We start from the raw sequence: 18,253 nt of genomic DNA on the forward strand, positions 1-18,253 counted from the left end.
GCCCTAATTGTCACATGTAGCACCAGCGGTGGATGTACACTAGATACGTCAGCCTCAATGGTTAAATCTATGCCACACACATCCACAAATCTGTGTGTGCAATCAATGGATCCTTAGAAACATTAAATCTAGTAATAGGTTAAAATTCGAATGAAGTCACAAATCGGATGAGGATGGACCCCAAGTGCATGGCGAGAAGGGGTCAGTGCACGGTGAGAAATTGTTCCCTGGTTTAGATCAGGTGATATATGACATTATGTATCAGTTTTACTTCAACTGATACTATAAACGCTGTATCTTTTGTGGTTTTTGATTTATTAATTGATATTTTACCCCAACCATAAAACTAACAGAGCTACTGCGGCGTTGCTCGCGGTATATCAGGGAAGTAACAAAATTGTGACTTCGAAAATGTGACCCAAAAGTGTGACGTTGTGGGAACTGTGCACTGTACACAAGTCACAGAATGTTATAATTGACATTACAGCTCACTGATCGTTCTCAGTTCACCTGCATAGCTGTCACAGATTGCCCGTGTCCTGTCCAGTCCGCACCAAGTTCAATGGTACCTGTCCTATCCTCAAAGTTGCTTTCTCTTCTCGCAGGAGGGTTCTGTATTCCTTGGTCCCGATCCTCCTCTGAGCACTTGGCCAGTCTTTATTAGCGAGTTTAGGAAGTGAGTGGGAGCAGATTACTGTTTGAGGGCAACACGGCTGAGCCAGGGGTTTCACCCGAAATCCGCCCCACACCCCAACCAGACCATTGTCCCAAGGATCAGAATCTATTCTTGCGATCTTTTTCCCTTCCTAAAAGCTAGAGCGCTTGCATTCATTTCAATGCCCGGAATTGACTGGGGTCAGGTAAACCGAGCACTCAGCTCGAGAATCAAAGACAGCACCTAACGATAGGTATCGCCTATTCATCCAGCAGGTGGGGCTTTTAACCACCAAGCCATGGGAAAGCCAGGTTAGCATGTTTCAACTCAGGAGACAAATCAATCATGCGGGCAAAAGTGACTCAAAGATAAATCCCCAATGTGTGTGTGGACATGCACTTTCCCTCTGCAGTGTATTCTTATACACCTGTCAGTGTGCACATAGTCCCGATAGGACATCCTGACAGACTGGGGAACTGAAAGGATGGCATGCTTAGAGAAGGTATTAACAAAAGAGAAACAGAAAACGCTGGGGAAACTCAGCAGGTCTGACAGTATCTGTGGGAAGGCGAGAAAGTGGTATTTTATGTCACTGCTGTATGCCTGGCCCTTTTCTCTGGAAACTTTGATTTGATTTATTATTGTCACATGTATTGAGACACGGTGAAAAGTATTGTTTCTTGCGCGCTATACCGACAAAGCATACCGTTCATAGAGGAGAAGGAAAGGAGAGGGTGCAGTTACAGGTAAGATAGGGAGAAAGGCCGGCTTGTGTGTTAGCTTAGGTGTGTGTCAGGATGTAGAATCTGCAAGGATTAAATTCATAGCCTGACTGAATAATTGGTGTCTTATTTACACCAATGTGAATTTGAAAGTAGGGAGTTTTTTTGTTTGAGGGAGAGAGATCCCTCTTTAATATTGTGGTTTTTCAGCTCGTCTTTTTCAAAGGTTGGGGTGCAGTTATACAAAGTCTGCCCTTCTATCCGTTGCCTATAAAGATTATACACCTTGCTCGTTTTGAGTGCAGTTGTCTGTTGGGGCACGGGGAGATTGGAGCTGAATCCGGAACCTCATCCAAACATTCCCATATGGCCCAGTCTTATACAGAGTGAACGGCACTGGCCTGACCCAATGGAATGACATCGACCCCGCTCCCAGCAGCAGAGTGGTCAAACTCCAGGTCAGCTTCCCCTACACCGTAAAACAATCGGAAGAGTTGAAGGAGTTTGGGACAATGTAAAGATCATTCTCTCTCACCCAACGCAACAAGCAAACGAGAGAGGGAAAAGCCCTATTCGGACTATCCTTTAACCAAAAAGTGTGGCTTTAGCAAAGATGAAAGGAAGGACAAAGATTCTAAAATAATAAATAACTGGACTTCCTTCTGTTTAATGATTCACACAGAACATCCCGAATCTTTGCTGTATTATATGATCCACACCATGTACGGGGTAACAAACCGACTATAGAAATCAACTGGTCGTATGTGAACCATGCGCCAAATGGCGTCGCTCACTTTTAATACATAGTTCAGTTTAATTTCCATTATAGCATCAATTACTTTCCAAATGAACCCAGAAACTTCAACATCAGTCCGGGATAAATTCCGTTCTGATTAAGCCCTCCCAACCCCTTGAATACTCTGGCTCCGTTTGCTAAACGTCCTCTGAGCTTTATTTCCCCACCAGAACCTGGTGAATTTGTCTTCTCTTGCGTATTCTACAATTCCTTTAGCATCCAATTCTCACCCCAATATATTTGAGCCGGAAAGCTTGTTGGAGAAACAAAAATGCCACTGTGTCAGGTGAATAAAATCCGAGGCATGTAAAGATGTAGTCAGTAAATAAATGGGCCTCCAGGGTATAGGTGAATCTCATTTGTGTGTGTGTGTGTGTGTGTGTTGTACACTTGTCGTTTTTGCCCTAAAAAAAAATTAAAGGTTGGTGCGGGGTAATTGGCAGCTCTCCGCGTTTCCAGTCACACGGAATTGGCTGGGGTGGCTGTTCGCTATTGTGGGCTGTCTGGAGTCACAGAGATTGGCTGCCTCCTGTGATTCCGCTTGAATTGGATGTGGATGGTTGGTGGGTTTACAGACTGACGTTACGGTTCCAGGGAGGTGTGTTGCTGGATTCGCCGCTGTCACCAACACATGTAGCTGCAGCACGGGAAAAGCGGTGGAAAGCTGCGTGTGTGTGAGAGAGAGAGACTCAGCTCCCTCTCTTCCACCCCACCCCCCCCCCCCCCCATTTAAAAAAAAATACATCCTTTCCCAGCGTGTGGCTCGCCTTCCTCTTTCCCCCATCATCTCGAGAGCTTCCCGGAGACTTAACCCGAAAGAGGGTTGAAGCAGCTCTGCACAGAAGTTAGCAGCCGGACATATCAAAAGGAAGCAACTTCGACATTTACCTTTTGCGGCGTTAGTGAACGGAGGAGAGATCGCGTCCAAAGCTTTAGTGCTCTTTACAGCAAGCCAGCGATTAAACCGGTTTTAAATATATATATATATATATATAAGGGCCGGTGCAGGAAGCGAGCCAGCGCTTGCTGTGTTGAGTGAGGGGAGCCTGCCAGAGGATTCTTTGCAATTGCAGTCAGGAGCAACGCGAATATCTGAAACTGCAAACCCCCACCCCCCAACACCAAACACATCGGGGGAGCGAGGTAAGATTACAACCTGGTGGTGTGTGTTTTTTCAATCCGATTGTTAATCTATACGTGAGTGTGTGTCGTTCCTGATCTCACCCGGGAGAGGAGAAGGCAGGCTTTTGATTTTTTTTTGCTGCAGATTGCATGCTTGTCTGACTGTCTCCCAGAGGTGGCCCACTTCTCCTTTCCCTACAGCACGCCTGCCTTTGACCGCCCCTGGATTAATTTTATTTTTTTTCCCCCTTCTTCTTGCTTTGCTCCCCGCCGTCAATTCTTTAAAGTTAAAAGCTTTCACAAAAAAATAAAGAAAGCCCCCTCCCTTCTCGAATTGGGAATTAAACTTGATGAAGAACCGTGGGGGGGGGGGTCTCACTTTTGTGTGTGTGTGTGTGTGCGGGGGAATTTTTACAATTTAAGTCTTCAAAAAAAATGCACTAATTTGGAGGAGGAGGGGGAGGAGGTTACTGAGATGTTTTTGGCTCTTCTGTCTCTCTCCCCCCCAATCCTCCCCCTCTGCTCTGCTATCTGTGTTAAAGTCTGACTTTGGTATGTGTGTGTGTGTACAGATTTTTTAAAAAAAACACAATAAAACCTCAGAAATTATAAGGGGGGGGGTTCGATTCGAACATCTTCAGGCACATGTTCTGGGCAGCTAACTGTCCCCTCCTCCTCCTCCTCCTCTGGCTGTGTGTGTGTGTGTGTGTGTGGAGGCGCAATCATCTTGGAATGACACCGAAGGAGCCACGGCAACATTCAAATGACTGATCAAGGGCAGATTAGAGCAGACTAAACATGGGCTTCGTGTAACAGGTTAACCAAAGACCTTTAATTGGGATTTTATTCTCTTGCCTTCGAGAAGCGGCTACTGGGCCCGATCTCCTCCCCCCCCCCCCCCCACCCACCCTAGTAGAGAAAAATTAATAATCCACCAATGTATGTTGTGCCTTTATTTTAAAAGAAAATAAATCCAACCTTTCTCTCTCTCTCTTTCTCTCCCCACCCACTCGCCTGTTGTTGTTTTGTGTTATTTCTCTCCGTTTCCTTCCCCCCCCTCCCTCCCTCCAATGCAGATCCAGAGGAGGAGGAGGAAGGGGGGAGAAGAGTGTTGAGACGTCCCTCTTTTTTTTGTGTGTGTGCGGTGTGTGTGTGTGTGTCTCGAAACAAAAATGGTGAACAACGGGAGCTCGCAGGCGCCCACGGCCGGGGTGAACCGCGCGGGCTTGGCTTGGAAAATGTGCGCCGGCTGCGGGGGCAAGATCGCCGACCGTTTCCTCCTCTACGCCATGGACAGCTACTGGCACAGCCGCTGCCTCAAGTGTTCCTGCTGCCAGGCTCAGCTGGGCGAGATAGGCACCTCCTGCTTCACTAAAAGCGGCATGATTCTGTGCAGGAACGACTACATCAGGTAAATGAATGAGATGCTGCCCCCCACACCCCCCCCCCTTCTTTCCCCACCCATTCTTCCAACCAGAGTGTAATTGGGGAGATAGGCATCTTTATTTGGGGGGGGAGGGGGGGATGGAATTGAGCACATCTCTATCTACCCTATCTCATCAACAATCCTTGCTAAGAGACACCTCCGCATTATATATATATATATATATTCTCTCTCTGGCTGTGAAGAATACAGGATTCCTTTTTCAAAAAATAAAATCTGCTGATGTGTGGAACTGTTCAACACTACTGCCAATTCCCCCCCTCTCTCTCTCTCCCCCCCTTTCCAATTTATTTCTAATTTGAAATAAGAATGGCAATTTAATATGTATTCTACCCAGGGCCAGTGTAACATCTTATTAAATCGAGTCAATCAATCTCGGTTGGCTGTCTAGGCCCGGAATAGGAATTGATTGGAAACTATTTTATCAGAAAGGTAAACAGTAATGGGGAGGTGGGGGGGGGGGGCAGGAATTCAACTGTTCCATTTCGATTGTTTTAACATATTCCAGTAAATAGTTCGACTTCAACTAGAAGATTTACTACAGTGAATTAGCAGAGGTGTGGGGTTGGATTCAGATTTTTTTTTAAAAGTGCTTGCACTACAAGTGCAGTCACCCAGTGTATGTATATATATATATATACACACACACACTCCTCCATGAAATGTAACTCAGACTTAGAAGGTCAAGGAAATTAAATGGGGTTAAAAATCCCATAAGGGACGGTGCTGTGTTAACTTAAAATATGCATCCGTCCGATGTGGACTGTAAAAGGGGGTGGAAAACAGACGTTCTTAACCAGTCGATGATATTTTTATCAACTTTTTTTTGGTGGGGGATCTCATTAAAAAGCAAATGCTTGGAGGAGTGAGTTTGGGTATTTTTCACAATATGTAACCTTCTTCCTGCCACGTGACTCCCCCTCCAATCACCTAAATGGAAGGGAACCAGAGAGAGGATCACATGTCAAAACTTTTTAAGGGATTATAAACATTGTATTTCTTTTGAGTGGTTTCTCTTTTCCCGGGGAAGGGAGAGAGAGAGATAGGTTAAAGTATTTTTTTTGGTGTCTTCATAATGTTTTCCGAGTTGGCAGTCCTTGAAATTCCGGGACAGATTCCATTCAACTTCTGTCTGTCCCACTTTGGCTGCTGTGAATTTTGGTAGCAATAAACTCAAAGAGAGAGAGAGACTGAATCAGAGAGGGAAATAATTGAACTGAGATTCGATGGGATTCTTTGTGTATGTGTTTTTATAAACTGTGGATTCTCAATGCAGTCTCCTGTTTAAATTGCCGAGACTAATTAAGAGTCAGGATCTACACCTTTTTGGGTGGGTTTTTTTTTGGCTGAGGGAGGGAGGGGGGGGGGGGTGGGTAGAATGAGGGTCCTGTTAATAAGCACGGGGTTCGTGGGAGAGAAACAGCGAGCACGACCCTGAAGCCTCAGATCTCCCAGATAAGCAAGCTCAGTGTGAATGGGTACAATTAAAAGCTTTAATTAGTGGCAGCTCCTCTGCAACCGGCACCCCCCCCCCCCACAACCTGCTTCCCACCCCCCCTTTTTTTAAAAAGAATCTAATGAGATATTACAGAGGCTCGATTTGAGAGTTGGTCAGTAGAAAATGAATAGAACCGCCAGCCAAGATCTAACAAACAAAACATTTAATTAAGAAAATTGGCTTTTGAGAGTGGGATTATTAGCAGCTCGGGTGGCGCTTGTCCTCTCTCTCTCTTTCTCTTTCGTTTTAATTCCCAGACACGGAAATTAAATGAAAGCTCGCTCTCTCTCTCTCTCTGGCTCCCAACGTCGCCGCCCCCCCCAAACCCCAACGTTCCGAACGTGGTAAACTTAGTAGTTCGTTACTTCATATCACTTTGAAACCTCCTTACAATGAGGGCAGCCACGCCACAAGAACCATTAGCGAGAGAGAGAGAAGGGGGGGGAGAAAAACCTCTAGTATTTCAAAAATTAATTAAATCGCATGCAATTTAGGGGGACGTTTATCTTGATTTGTCATAACAGAATTAATTCAAGGTCTTTAATTCACTTGGGGCCATATCTGTTACTCTGAATTAACCATGCATGCCTTTGTCATTTTCCACACACACACACCCCAGAACACACCCCAAATCCCATGTCTATATTTTTGCTGTCTTATTTTTATTCCCAGTAATCTCTCTCTCCCTTCCCCCCCGTCCCTCTTCGTAATTATGCAAAAATGCCAGTTTATGTATCAATATATTCGGCTGATGTTAAAACGCTTGGCGAGTTCAATCTCATCTGGGGCTCCGGCTTGATGTCGTGATTGATCGAGTTGCCGAATTGCTGAAATATTAACGACCTCCTTCGACTCGGCGTCCTCAAGAAAATTGAAACCAATTTTCTACCGTCAGAGTCTGGGGGAGGGAAAATTAACCCTCCCTCTCTCCTCCTCCTTTAATTAGTCGGCTCTCTTTCCTCTCTCTCTCTCTCCCTCCTCCGCGAAGGGGGCTTTGAAACAAGCAATGGGATCATTACAAAGTCCCCCAAGTCCCCGCCGGCCGATAAGGGACTTTTAATTGCGTACCTCGTCTTGCTTTTGAGGCGCCTCGAAGAGCCCCAGTCAATGAACTTGAGGAATCTCCCTGTTTGGGGGCGATTTGCATTCCAGTCACGGAGCGCCCAAAGTGGAAAGTTGAGGATACTGTTACACATGTGGCCAAGGAACAGTTTTCACGAGCCAACCCGCTTCCCATCTGTCGAGATCTGCGGCCTTCCTGGTAATTGCCTCTGTATATGGCGAACATTCCTCCCAAATCCAGGGGGTAATCTTAACATGGAAAAAAATGATCTCTGGTTTGGGAAATAGGTGGGGTGCATCTGGTTAGTTCTTTTTTATGTTAAAAAAACAAAATGACCTTTATTAGTTAGCTGAGGTTAATTTCAAATAATGGTCCTACTTTTAAAGGTCCTGGCCTCAGAATGGGCTTGATAAGATCATATTGAAAAAAAAAAGTCTCTTTCCAGCCCCACACTCTTTCTGCATTGTTGATCTTAATGAAGGTGTTGAGTCCTTCCTTACTATTCTGGAAGGGTATTCAAACACTACATGTCAAACACTGTATATCTCAAACACTCTACATCCCTTCTACATTTACTTCCCTGCTGCTGTCAGACTTTTGAATGGACCTACCTTGCATTAAGTTGATCTTTCTCTACACCCTAGCTATGACTGTAGCACTACATTCTGTACCCTCCCCTTTCCATCTGAGTTGTATGCTTTATCTGTATAGCACGCAAGAAATAATACTTTTCACTGTATACCAATACATGCAAGACCATAAGACATAGGAGTAAATTAGCCCACTTGGCCCACCGCCATTCAATCATGGCTGATATTTTTCTCATCCCCATTCTCCTGCCTTTTCCCCATAACCCCTGATCCCCTTATTGATCAAGAACCTATATCTCGGTCGTAAAGACACCCAATGACCTGGCCTCCACAGCCAATAATAAATCAAATCAAACCATGTACATCTCACACACTATATCCATGTACATCTCACTCACTACATCTCAGGCACTGTACATGTACATCTCACACTACATCCACGCACATCTCAGGCACTGCACATCCACGTACATCTCAGGCACTGTACATCCATGTACAATTCACACTACATCCATATACATCTCAGGCACTGTAAATCCATGTACAACTCACTAAATCCATGTACATCTCAGGCACTGTACATCCATGTACATCTCAGGCACTGTACATCCATGTACATCTCAGACACTGTACATTCATGTACATCTCTCACTGCGATATTCAAACATTGTACATACATCTATGCATATCTCAGACGCTGTATATCTCAAAATATAACCTGTTTTTTTTCTACATGAACCTTGAGTCAGACAAGCTGGAAACCACACGGAACAGCTCCTAGCCCCACCGTGTTGTGTTTTTTTCTATACTCTGCAGCGCATTCCCATGGGCTGATCATTCTAAATTAGCGGTTTACTGGTCACCAGGACAAACTGTACGCCGTGACCTTGCCGAGTGCACGGGCTGCCAGCTTTTCCTCAGTAAGCGATGGGGCATTTTTTTTTAAAGCAACACACGGTGCAAAGTCCCGGCACTCCTGTATTTCCGAGGGAGGTTCGGCGTGTAAACTCTAAGGCAGGAAACCCAGGCGCAAAGGCGAGCCAATGCAGCCGCTGAGCGTGGCTCTGTGTATCTAAACTAATTAGTTTTTTGAGATGGGGGTTTGATTGAAGTCCTTCAATCGATGCCGCTGCGAAATGTGTTCCTGGTGCTCCCTATGAAAGGCTATCTCAAGCGGCGGGGGTTGAGGTGGGGGGAGCCTTGCTCAGTGTCGCACTGTCGATAGTTTTTAATAACAACTTGGAGGCTATTTTCAATAACGTGGCGACAGCGAATTAGTCCATTTCGACATGACCAGGCGCCTGTTTCCCAGCTCAGAATCTGAGAACACGCCAATTATTCCGAATGAATGGCGCATTCAAATAAATACATCTGGCGGAAAATAAAGAGGGAATGGGGGTGGAGGGGTTACAAATGGCGATTTATCATTTTTGTTTAATTTGCTTTTTCTTTGACCGCTTTCCTTGACCAGATGCTTTGGTCTACACACCAAGACCCAGCAAGATTTTGATTTGATTTATTATTGTCACATGTATTAATATACAGTGAAAAGTGTTGTTTCTTGCCCACTGTACAGACAAAGCATACCATTCATAGAGCAGGAAAGGAGAGCTTGCAGAATGTAGTGTTACAGTCATAGCTAGGGTGTAGACAAATGCTGAGAGGGAGTAACCCCCGTGACCAATGGCAGCAGATAACCTCCTCCAGCCCTGCACCTCTCCAACAAATTATTTTTCAGTCAAGTCAAAATTTCATTCTGGTTATTGGGGAACCTCCAATGAGAGGCAGATGAAGTCATCCCAAGTTGGGGGAGACTCTCGCTCTCCTAACAGATTAGAAAGTCTGAACATAACATTTCATTCATTTTTTTTAGGTGTCTGGGATTTCAGAGAGAGAGAGATCTAAACTGTTGACGTTCTTGCCTTCACCCTGGTTCATTAGCCATCCACAGATGAACATAGAAACATACAAGAGCAGGCCATTTGGCCCTTTAAGTCTGCTCTGCCATTCATAATGATCATCCAACTCAGTAGCCTAATCTTGCTTTCTCCCCATAACCTCTGATCCCCAAGTGCTGTATCTAACCACCTCTTGAATACATTCAATGTTTTGGTATCAACTACTTCTTGTGGTAATGAATTCCAACACATACATTTACCATATCCAACTGTTGGAGTTTGGAGAATGGAAGATGATTTAAGAAAATAAGCTTGGGAGGTCCAAAGTCCCTACAGGACATTTTGGAGCAAAGCAGACCGTTTGGCTATCTCCTGTTAACAGAAATGGACTGACCAACCAGATTGATGAATACCACTTGGGGAAGGAGCTGAGGGCAACTATTTCTTGTATGTCTCACTTCCACTTCAGGCAGAGGTTTGGATATAATGGTGTTAATGTTTTACAAGGCACAGTAACTATCCTTCCCTCTTAAAATATTTTTTTATGCTGGTATTCATGGCTGGTTTTCAAACCTGTATGGCTCCTTCAGGCAGTGACTTCTCTGCTCTTGAATGAAACTTTTGCAACCAACCAGTTATTCGATATTCCAATGTAGCTGGGCATGAAGAGATTGTGCCATTTAATGTTGGCTCATCATTCTGACACCAATATATAAAAAAAACGTATTTTTGAAATAGTTTACAATTAAGATGTTCAATTCTATACCTAAAGTCATTCATTTGGAGTCACAGAAATGTCACCTTTAGTGAATTCCTATTTTCTTCTGTAAAGTCTTGTGTAGGGGAGGCAGTGGTGTAATGGTATTGTCGCTGGACTAGTAATCCAGAGACCTAAGACAAGATCTGGAGATCTGGGTTCAACCCCGACCACAGCAGGTGGTGAAATTTGAATTCAGTAAAAAAAAATCTGGAATTAAAAGTCTAATGATGACCTTGAAACCATTGTCATAAAAATCCATTTGTTTCACTAATGCCCTTTAGGGAAGGAAATCTGTCATCCTTACCCAATCTGTCTTGCATGTGACTCTAGACCCACAGCAATGTGGTTGACTCTTAATTGGCCTAAGCAAGGCACTCAGTTCAGGGGACAATTAGGATTAGTCATGGTGAATGTGTGGGGTTATGGGGAGAAGGCCAGGGTAAGATACTCTGTCAGAGAATCAGTTCAGACTTGATGGACCAAATGGCCTCCTTCCCAATAGGGATTGTAAATTTCTCAGCAACCACTGGAATAAAGAGTGTGAGGTGTAATTCTTGTGATGCTCTTTTGTCTTTAGATTGTTTGGGAACAGTGGGGCGTGCAGTGCGTGCGGACAATCTATCCCAGCCAGCGAGTTGGTTATGAGGGCACAGGGCAACGTCTATCACCTCAAGGTAATGTCATCTGTCGGTCATTAAAGTAATGTCCATCATGGAAACTCTCTTCTTCCTGAGTCAACGTACAGTATGGCCATTGTGATCTTCACCAATTCCAATCCCCTCCACTGCCATCTTCCCTTATTGTGCATTGAGCTCTTGTACAGTAGTTTGGCCATTCGAACCACTATTATTAATTAACCAATGTAATGTGTAGGGTGTGATATGTTGAATTATTTACAGCACAAGAACTGGCCATTCAGTCTTTATGCTCCATATGCACCTCCATCACCTAATCAGTATAACATATCATTTTATGTTACCTTCAGTGCTATTCACCCAACTATTCCTTGTGGTAGCAAATCCCACATTTGCAAATAAGTTGTTCCTGAATTCCTCATTAAATTTATTACTGCCCCAAGTTCTTTAACTCTGCAAAATCAGAACTATCTCGAAGTCTACTTTTTCAAATCTCACAATAATTTTCAAGATCAGTATTAGGACTTTGCCTTTCTCTTTTCTAAAGAAAATAACCCCAGCCCCTGGATTTATGTTCAGTGCTCAGGAAGGACAAGTTTGCTTAAACACCAGTGTATATGGTAACTGAAAATTCTGTGTTCTTTCCCCCGCAGTGCTTTACCTGTGCCACTTGCCGAAATCGTCTTGTCCCTGGAGACAGGTTTCATTATATCAATGGCAGTTTATTCTGTGAACATGACAGACCCACGTCCCTTATCAATGGACATTTGAATCCACTTCAGAGCAATCCTCTACTATCTGACCAGAAGGTAAGCAATGTTTTTTTTTGAAACTCTCTCTGTGTACTCTGTCCTCACAAGGCGATGGGGTGGGGATGGCAGGTTGGGAGGGGTCATCTGTCATGCTGTTTAAATTTTTTCGTCGGCTTTGTGTAGAGCAACTCATTGCGTATCGCAGACATGAAGTCTAACACGGTAGCACAGTGGTCAGCACTGCTGCCTCACAGCACCAGGGACCTGGGTTCAATTCCCAGCTTGGGTCACTGTCTGTGTGGAGTCTACATGTTCTCCCCATGTCTGCGTGGGTTTCCTCCGGGTACTCCGGTTTCCTCCCACAGTTCAAAGGTGTGTGGGCGAGGTGGTTTGGCCGTGCGAAATTGCCCCTTAGTGTCAGGGGGACTAGCTAGGGTAAATGCATGGGTTATGGTGATAAGGCCTGGATGGAATTGTGGTTGTTGCACACTCGATGGACTGAATGACCTCCTTCTTTAATGTAGGATTCTATGATTAAGTTGGTCGCATGTAACATGTTAAGCCCAACGCTAAATGGAAGGTGGTTTGCTACTTTAATTGTTACCAATGTGGAGGTGCCCTCTTTGATGTTGAACTGTGTGATCCGACTTCCCTGTGACATTGCCATGATGTTCTGGGCTGCTGTGGCGAGGTCATTCCATGTGCACTATTCTGTGTGTCATCTTGGTGCTTTGTTCTAGCTGAGCTTTTTGATTTAATGGATGGTATCTGGATTGGCACTGGCTTCTGTGTGAGCGTCCCCAACACCCCACTCCACCAACCAACCAGACAAATAAATAATCTGTTTCAGTGGGAAAGATAGGGACTCAAAACGTTTCACTGATTCGTTGGTGGAAGTAAGTATTTTGTGTTTGACCCTGACACAGAAGATGTTGTTTGTATGTTTTTCTACCTTACAATGCCCATTACTATGTTGACGTACAAAATAAATGCCCCAACTAGTTTATATTCAGGAAGTCGCAATGACTGTCGAGAAGGAAGATTTCCCTTGAGTACTTCAACCATAAATGAGAACTGTTGGAAGATATATCCCGGATGAGCTTGCACATGTTTAGGATGGCACGGTGGCACAGTGGTTAGCACTGCTGTCTCATAGTGCCAGGGACTCAGGTTCAATTCTGGCCTTGGGTCACTATCTGTGCAGAATTTGCACGTTCTCCCTGTGCCTGTGTGGGTTTCATCCCACAGTCCAAAGAGGTGTAGGTTAGGTTGATTGGCCATGCTGAATTGACCCTAGCGTCAGGGGGATTAGTGAGGTAAATGTGTGGGGCTACGCGACGGGGCCTGGGTGGGATTGTGGTTGGTACAGACTCAGTGGGCTGAATGGCCGCCACCTTCTGTGTTGTAGGGATTCTATGATTGTATGATTCTAAGGATAGTGGGGTTGTAGGTGGTGGTGGGGAGAGGAGATTGGAGTGGGGAGGTGTGGGGGGGTGGGGAATGGAAATGGGTTGGTGAAGTGGGGAGAGGAGATGGGGGTGAGGTGTGGGGGGGGGTGCAGGCTGGCTAGGGTGGGCAGTGGTTGAGGTGTGATACTTAATTGGTGGCGATACTTACCCAGTGGGTTCAGTCTCTCCTTTGACTCCCAACACTCAGGCTCCAGTTGCAGGCACTTGATTGCAGACACAACAGAACTTCAAGATGCTGCTTCACCTTGTTCCTTAGTGAAACTGCATTTCTTTTATGAACTGAATAACAGGCAAAAATCAAATTAAAAATTGCAATATTTTCCACAATGACTTTTTCATTAAGGGGGAGGGGGATACCCTATGCCTGAAGGTTAGTGCAAGTATCAGCGTAATCATCCCACAATAATCTCTTCCTCGCTTTCAGCCACTGTGACCCACCCTGCAAATGGTGTCACTTTACCTACCAGTTTGTAGGGCTGACTGTTTACCCTTGTGTCCTTTGTATCTGTCTGTAGGAATACTGCTTCACCCGTGTCCTTTTTATTTCCCTACCCTATGACCCAGCTCCTGATTTAGTCTCTTGACCCCTCATTCTAGTTCACATCACGATAGACTTGAGAGGAACAAAATTAAAGCTTTTATGGTATTGAGAAGCAAATTAGCTTCTATGTTATAAGGCTCTGTGCCCAGCACATTGACTTCCACCCAATTAGGTGCCTGTGGAGAATCTGGGTGAAGTTTGTGCTGCCCCCACTTGCTGCAGACAGGTTAAGAAGACAGCATAATGCGTTAAAGCCAATCTGACTTTATCATGAGTGTACCGGTCACTTAGGGACACGGTCCATATAAATGGCGCAGCTGGCTAACTACTGTGGCTTCATGAGTTACGTCTGTCTCCAGTTTTGGGCATGTTTTCAAATGCTCTCTTCCCTCCCTCTGAGTAGATATGTGTGTTTATTTATACACAAATATGAGTTCTAATGGAACACTTCATTGTATGTGAGAAACCATGATCTCAAAATCTTGGCCTATTCAAAAAAGAACAAAGAACAGTACAGCAGAGGAACAGGCCCTTTGGCCCTCTAAGCCAGCACTGATCACGATGCCTGCCTAAACTATGCACTTACGGAGTCTGTATCCTTCCATTCCCGTCCTATTCAGCTAGACGCCCCTTAAATGCCGCTATTGCACCAAGTTTAAAAATGTTAAGTTGTTTTGTGTTCAGCAAGGAAAGTAAGCAGTCAAAGGCTTATGTGTGATGAGGTTTATTCCCTGCATTGTAAGGCACCAAATGGAGATGGTTAACACAGTTCCACCCTTTGCACAATGTGTTTCTCTTTCGCACTGTGCAGCCTACATAAGTAGGTGCTGTGGGAATGTGGCAGGAAAGTTGCCCCTTAATCAATGACCATGGTTCAGGATAGCCGATTGAGACATTGGGACCAGTTTGAGATTGCCCGCATCACTGGCCTGGGATCAGCTTGCGATCTGGCCTAGGTCCTAGCCTGATCCACTCTGGTCCTGCCTTCTGCAATGCCACCAGTCTCTGAAATGGCTCACAATCTTGTGCAGACGTCCTGCAGACATGTGGGAGTGTAAGCGGCCTGTGGGATTCAGCAACGCCGGAAGGGTTAACTGTGTGGAATTTTAACAAGTGTTAAACAGATGGGTTTTTTCTTCTAAACAGCAGAGTAATGTCAACAATTCTGTGCCAAATGCAGCCTCGCCTTTTAAAGGCACTTTCTCCCCCCATCGTCCAGTTTTAACCTTTGATACTATGAGGAGTTTATAAGTAAAAAGCAGTTACCCCCACTTAGGCAGTGCCCAGTCTTAATTCCCAATTCCACCCCCCCTCCCGCCCCACTTTGTGAATGAACAAGACATTACTTACATTGGTAGACAAAGTATTGTGGAGGGCAGAAATGCTGCCTGATAAGTTTTCTTGTTAAAAAAATATTAAAATGCGAGAACGTTTCCATTAAAACGGCATAATTGGTGTTGTCTCTGTCGATAGGGGCCGACATTTGATGTTCATTTATTAAATAGGCGCGAGGCTGCTCCCTAATCTCTTTGTTCAAGACAGACAAATTACCTTTTTCACACTGTGGTCAAACTCAGGGGAATTAAAGCTCAATGCCTCAGCTAGTTTAATTAGCCTGCGAGTGGGGGGTTGCAAATTACTAATGCACCTCGGGCTTTTAGTGGCTTGATGAGAGGGTAAGAAAGCAATGCACTAAACTGATATAAAAAAAGTTTTAACTGGCAAGAAGTCAGGAAAATAGAACTTTTTTTAATATAAAAAAATTAAGTGAAGTGTGCATTTAGTTAACTGGGTATTGGCTCCATCGTTGTATGGAAAGTGAATATTTCTCTGTGACTTGTTTGTCTAATCACTTCAGTATTTCACTGGAAGTTGGGGGTGGGAAGATTTGTGGTGAGAATTTTTTTTGTGTTGAATAGTGCGATTATGGTTACAATATTTTGCGCCTTTTATCTCCACCCCATTGTAAATGATTGCAGACCTTGGTTTCAATAATAGTGTGCAATAATTGAAATCCAGTCAGTGTCTGGATCCTTTCTATTTGCTTGGGAAAACGGAGCAAAGGCTTCCATTTTGTAGTTAACTTCATCCATTTGGTAGATATCTCTTATCCAATGTGTTTCTTTATGTGGCGGGGGGGGGGTCAAATCCATCCATTTTATTTAGCTCACATCAGCTGATTTCATGTTGAACAACTTGAGTAATGTAAGATCTAAATGCGTTTAGTCTGAAGCTTGACAGCTGCCCTGAATAAATGTTATGAGCTTGAATGTTATGTTCTGGCTGCGACTTCCAAAAATCTAGTTGAAAGCTGGATTAATGGAACAGAGATGTTTATTTCGAATTGCAGCACATCCCTTTGAGTGAAATCAGCCTTTCTAGTTCAAGCAGAGAGCTCCGACGCGAGTCTAAGAGGGAAAAAAAAACAATGAAATGAGGAGCCGAAAATATTAGAAGCTGGCAACATGTTAATGGGAACGACGTGTAATATTTTGTCCAAGTTAATCCAGTCGGATGGGAGAGAGTGGGCGGTGGGGAGAGCGGTTTGATTGTGACACCGGGGAGGCAGTGGCACAATGGTATTGTCACTGGGTTAGTAATCTAAAGACCCAAAGTAACGCTCTGGGGACCCGGGTTCAAATCCTGCCAAGGCAGATGGTGAAATTTGAATTCACTAATTATCTGGAATTAAAAGTCTAATGATGATCCTGAAACGATTATTATAAAAGCCCATCTGGTTCACTAATACCCTTCAGGGAAGAAAATCTGCCGTCTTTACCTGGCCTGGCCTACATGTGACTCCAGATCCACAGCAATGTGGTTGACTCACAAATGCCCTCTGGAAGGCATGCCCCAAGGGGACTATTAATCCAGAAACTCAGCTAATGTTTTGGGGACCCAGGTTTGAATCCCACCATGGTGGAATTTGAATTCAGTTTTTTAAAAAGTCTGGGATTAAGAATCTGCTAATGACCATGAAACCATTGTCAATTGTCATCTGATTCACTAATGTCCTTTAGGGAAGGAAATCTTTAGCTAGTCTTTAGCTAGTCTGGCCTATATGTGATTGCAGAGGCACAGCAACGTAGTTGACTCTCAACTGCCCTCCAAGGGCAACTAGGGATGGGCAATAAATGCTGACCCAACCAGCGATGCCCATGTCCGACAAATGAATAAAACAAAATAGAGAGGGATAGGCCCAGCCAGTGACACTCATACCCTGAAATTAATTTTAAAACCATCTCTTCTCTCCTTGGTCTGACCTTTATCACGGTTTGCATCCGCAGGTTTGCTGAGATGGTTCGGAGCAGTGCAGAAAGCGTGCCTTCATCGTTTCGATCTGGCTCATCACAGGTGGACCCCACTTTGTTCCAGTAGACAGTCATGTTTTTTGGCTGGTTTCAATGCCAGGTACACGACGACATTGCACACGTATATACCCTTGCTAGTTTGCTCTCACCAGGCTGTTCTTGCATTAGAAGTGACTTGAGGACACCAGATTACGGACTCCGTGAACCCGGGCTAATGAGACTGTTCAGAAAGGGGGCGGGGAGACGGTAAAAAAACCTACAAAATAGCCCATTGGAGGACATCTGGAATAATAACAAATTAAAGTAATTACTGGAGGTTTTGAAATGTGCTTTGTACCTACATTAATAATTAGCAAGGCACTGGCCTCGGGTTTATCCCCTCCCCCAACCCCCTCACTGATATTCTATTTTTCTTTACGACATTCTTGCAAAAAAAATTGTGTTGGCTCTTTGTATTTCTAAGTGTTGTAAGGACAATGTGTTTATTGCTATTATTATTAATAAAAGAGGCGGCAAAAGGGAGAAAAATCCAGTGATTTTTGTGGTAGTTCGCTATCATATAAACACTTTTAGTGGTTCTCTGTACAATAACATGTATGTATGCATGTATGTGATTTGTCATATGTTGCTTCTCTTACCCCCCCTCCACCCCTCCCACCCCAGCTGAAACATCCCAGCTTTCTAGTATCTAATGTAGGACTTTAAGAATGGAAATTTTATTTGTGATATTTTCAAAAAAAAGAAACCATTTGCTCTAGTACCGTTGTATTTAAATAATAAAAAGCTTGAACTGGGGAAAAAAAGATGAATTTTTGTGTGTTCTTAAATGCGTACCACCAACTCTGGTTCCGCTTCCAGTAAGACTGTTAGAATTTAAGTTTGTTTTAATGCCAACTTTTAATGGGTTCTGTCTATTTAGCATTGGCTACAACGGGGGCTGGGGGTGGGGGGGAAGCGGAGAGAGGGAAAAGCTTTATGTACTTTAGATTATGGACCT

At 44.3% G+C, this 18,253-nt stretch overlaps 1 protein-coding gene across 2 annotated transcripts; it reads left to right on the forward strand.

The window, feature by feature from the left end:
• The first annotated feature begins 2,872 nt into the window (after positions 1-2,872).
• Positions 2,873-18,047, forward strand: LOC145347592 (LIM domain transcription factor LMO4.2). 2 transcript variants are annotated; one of them, XM_080195181.1, is made up of 5 exons: positions 2,873-3,316; positions 4,372-4,706; positions 11,126-11,222; positions 11,837-11,992; positions 17,233-18,047. In XM_080195181.1, exons 2-5 carry the CDS (start codon positions 4,468-4,470, stop codon positions 17,239-17,241), a joined length of 501 nt encoding a protein of 166 aa, XP_080051307.1. In that variant the 5' UTR covers positions 2,873-3,316; positions 4,372-4,467; the 3' UTR covers positions 17,242-18,047. The 2 variants fall into 2 exon arrangements, with proteins under 2 accessions (XP_080051307.1, XP_080051308.1); XM_080195182.1 differs by lacking the exon at positions 2,873-3,316 and adding an exon at positions 3,799-4,111.
• Positions 18,048-18,253: the final 206 nt, after the last annotated feature.

Source organism: Carcharhinus amblyrhynchos, chromosome 9 (assembly GCF_965287045.1).
Source record: "Carcharhinus amblyrhynchos chromosome 9, sCarAmb.v2.hapA, whole genome shotgun sequence".
Classification (NCBI taxonomy): Eukaryota; Metazoa; Chordata; class Chondrichthyes; order Carcharhiniformes; family Carcharhinidae; genus Carcharhinus; species Carcharhinus amblyrhynchos.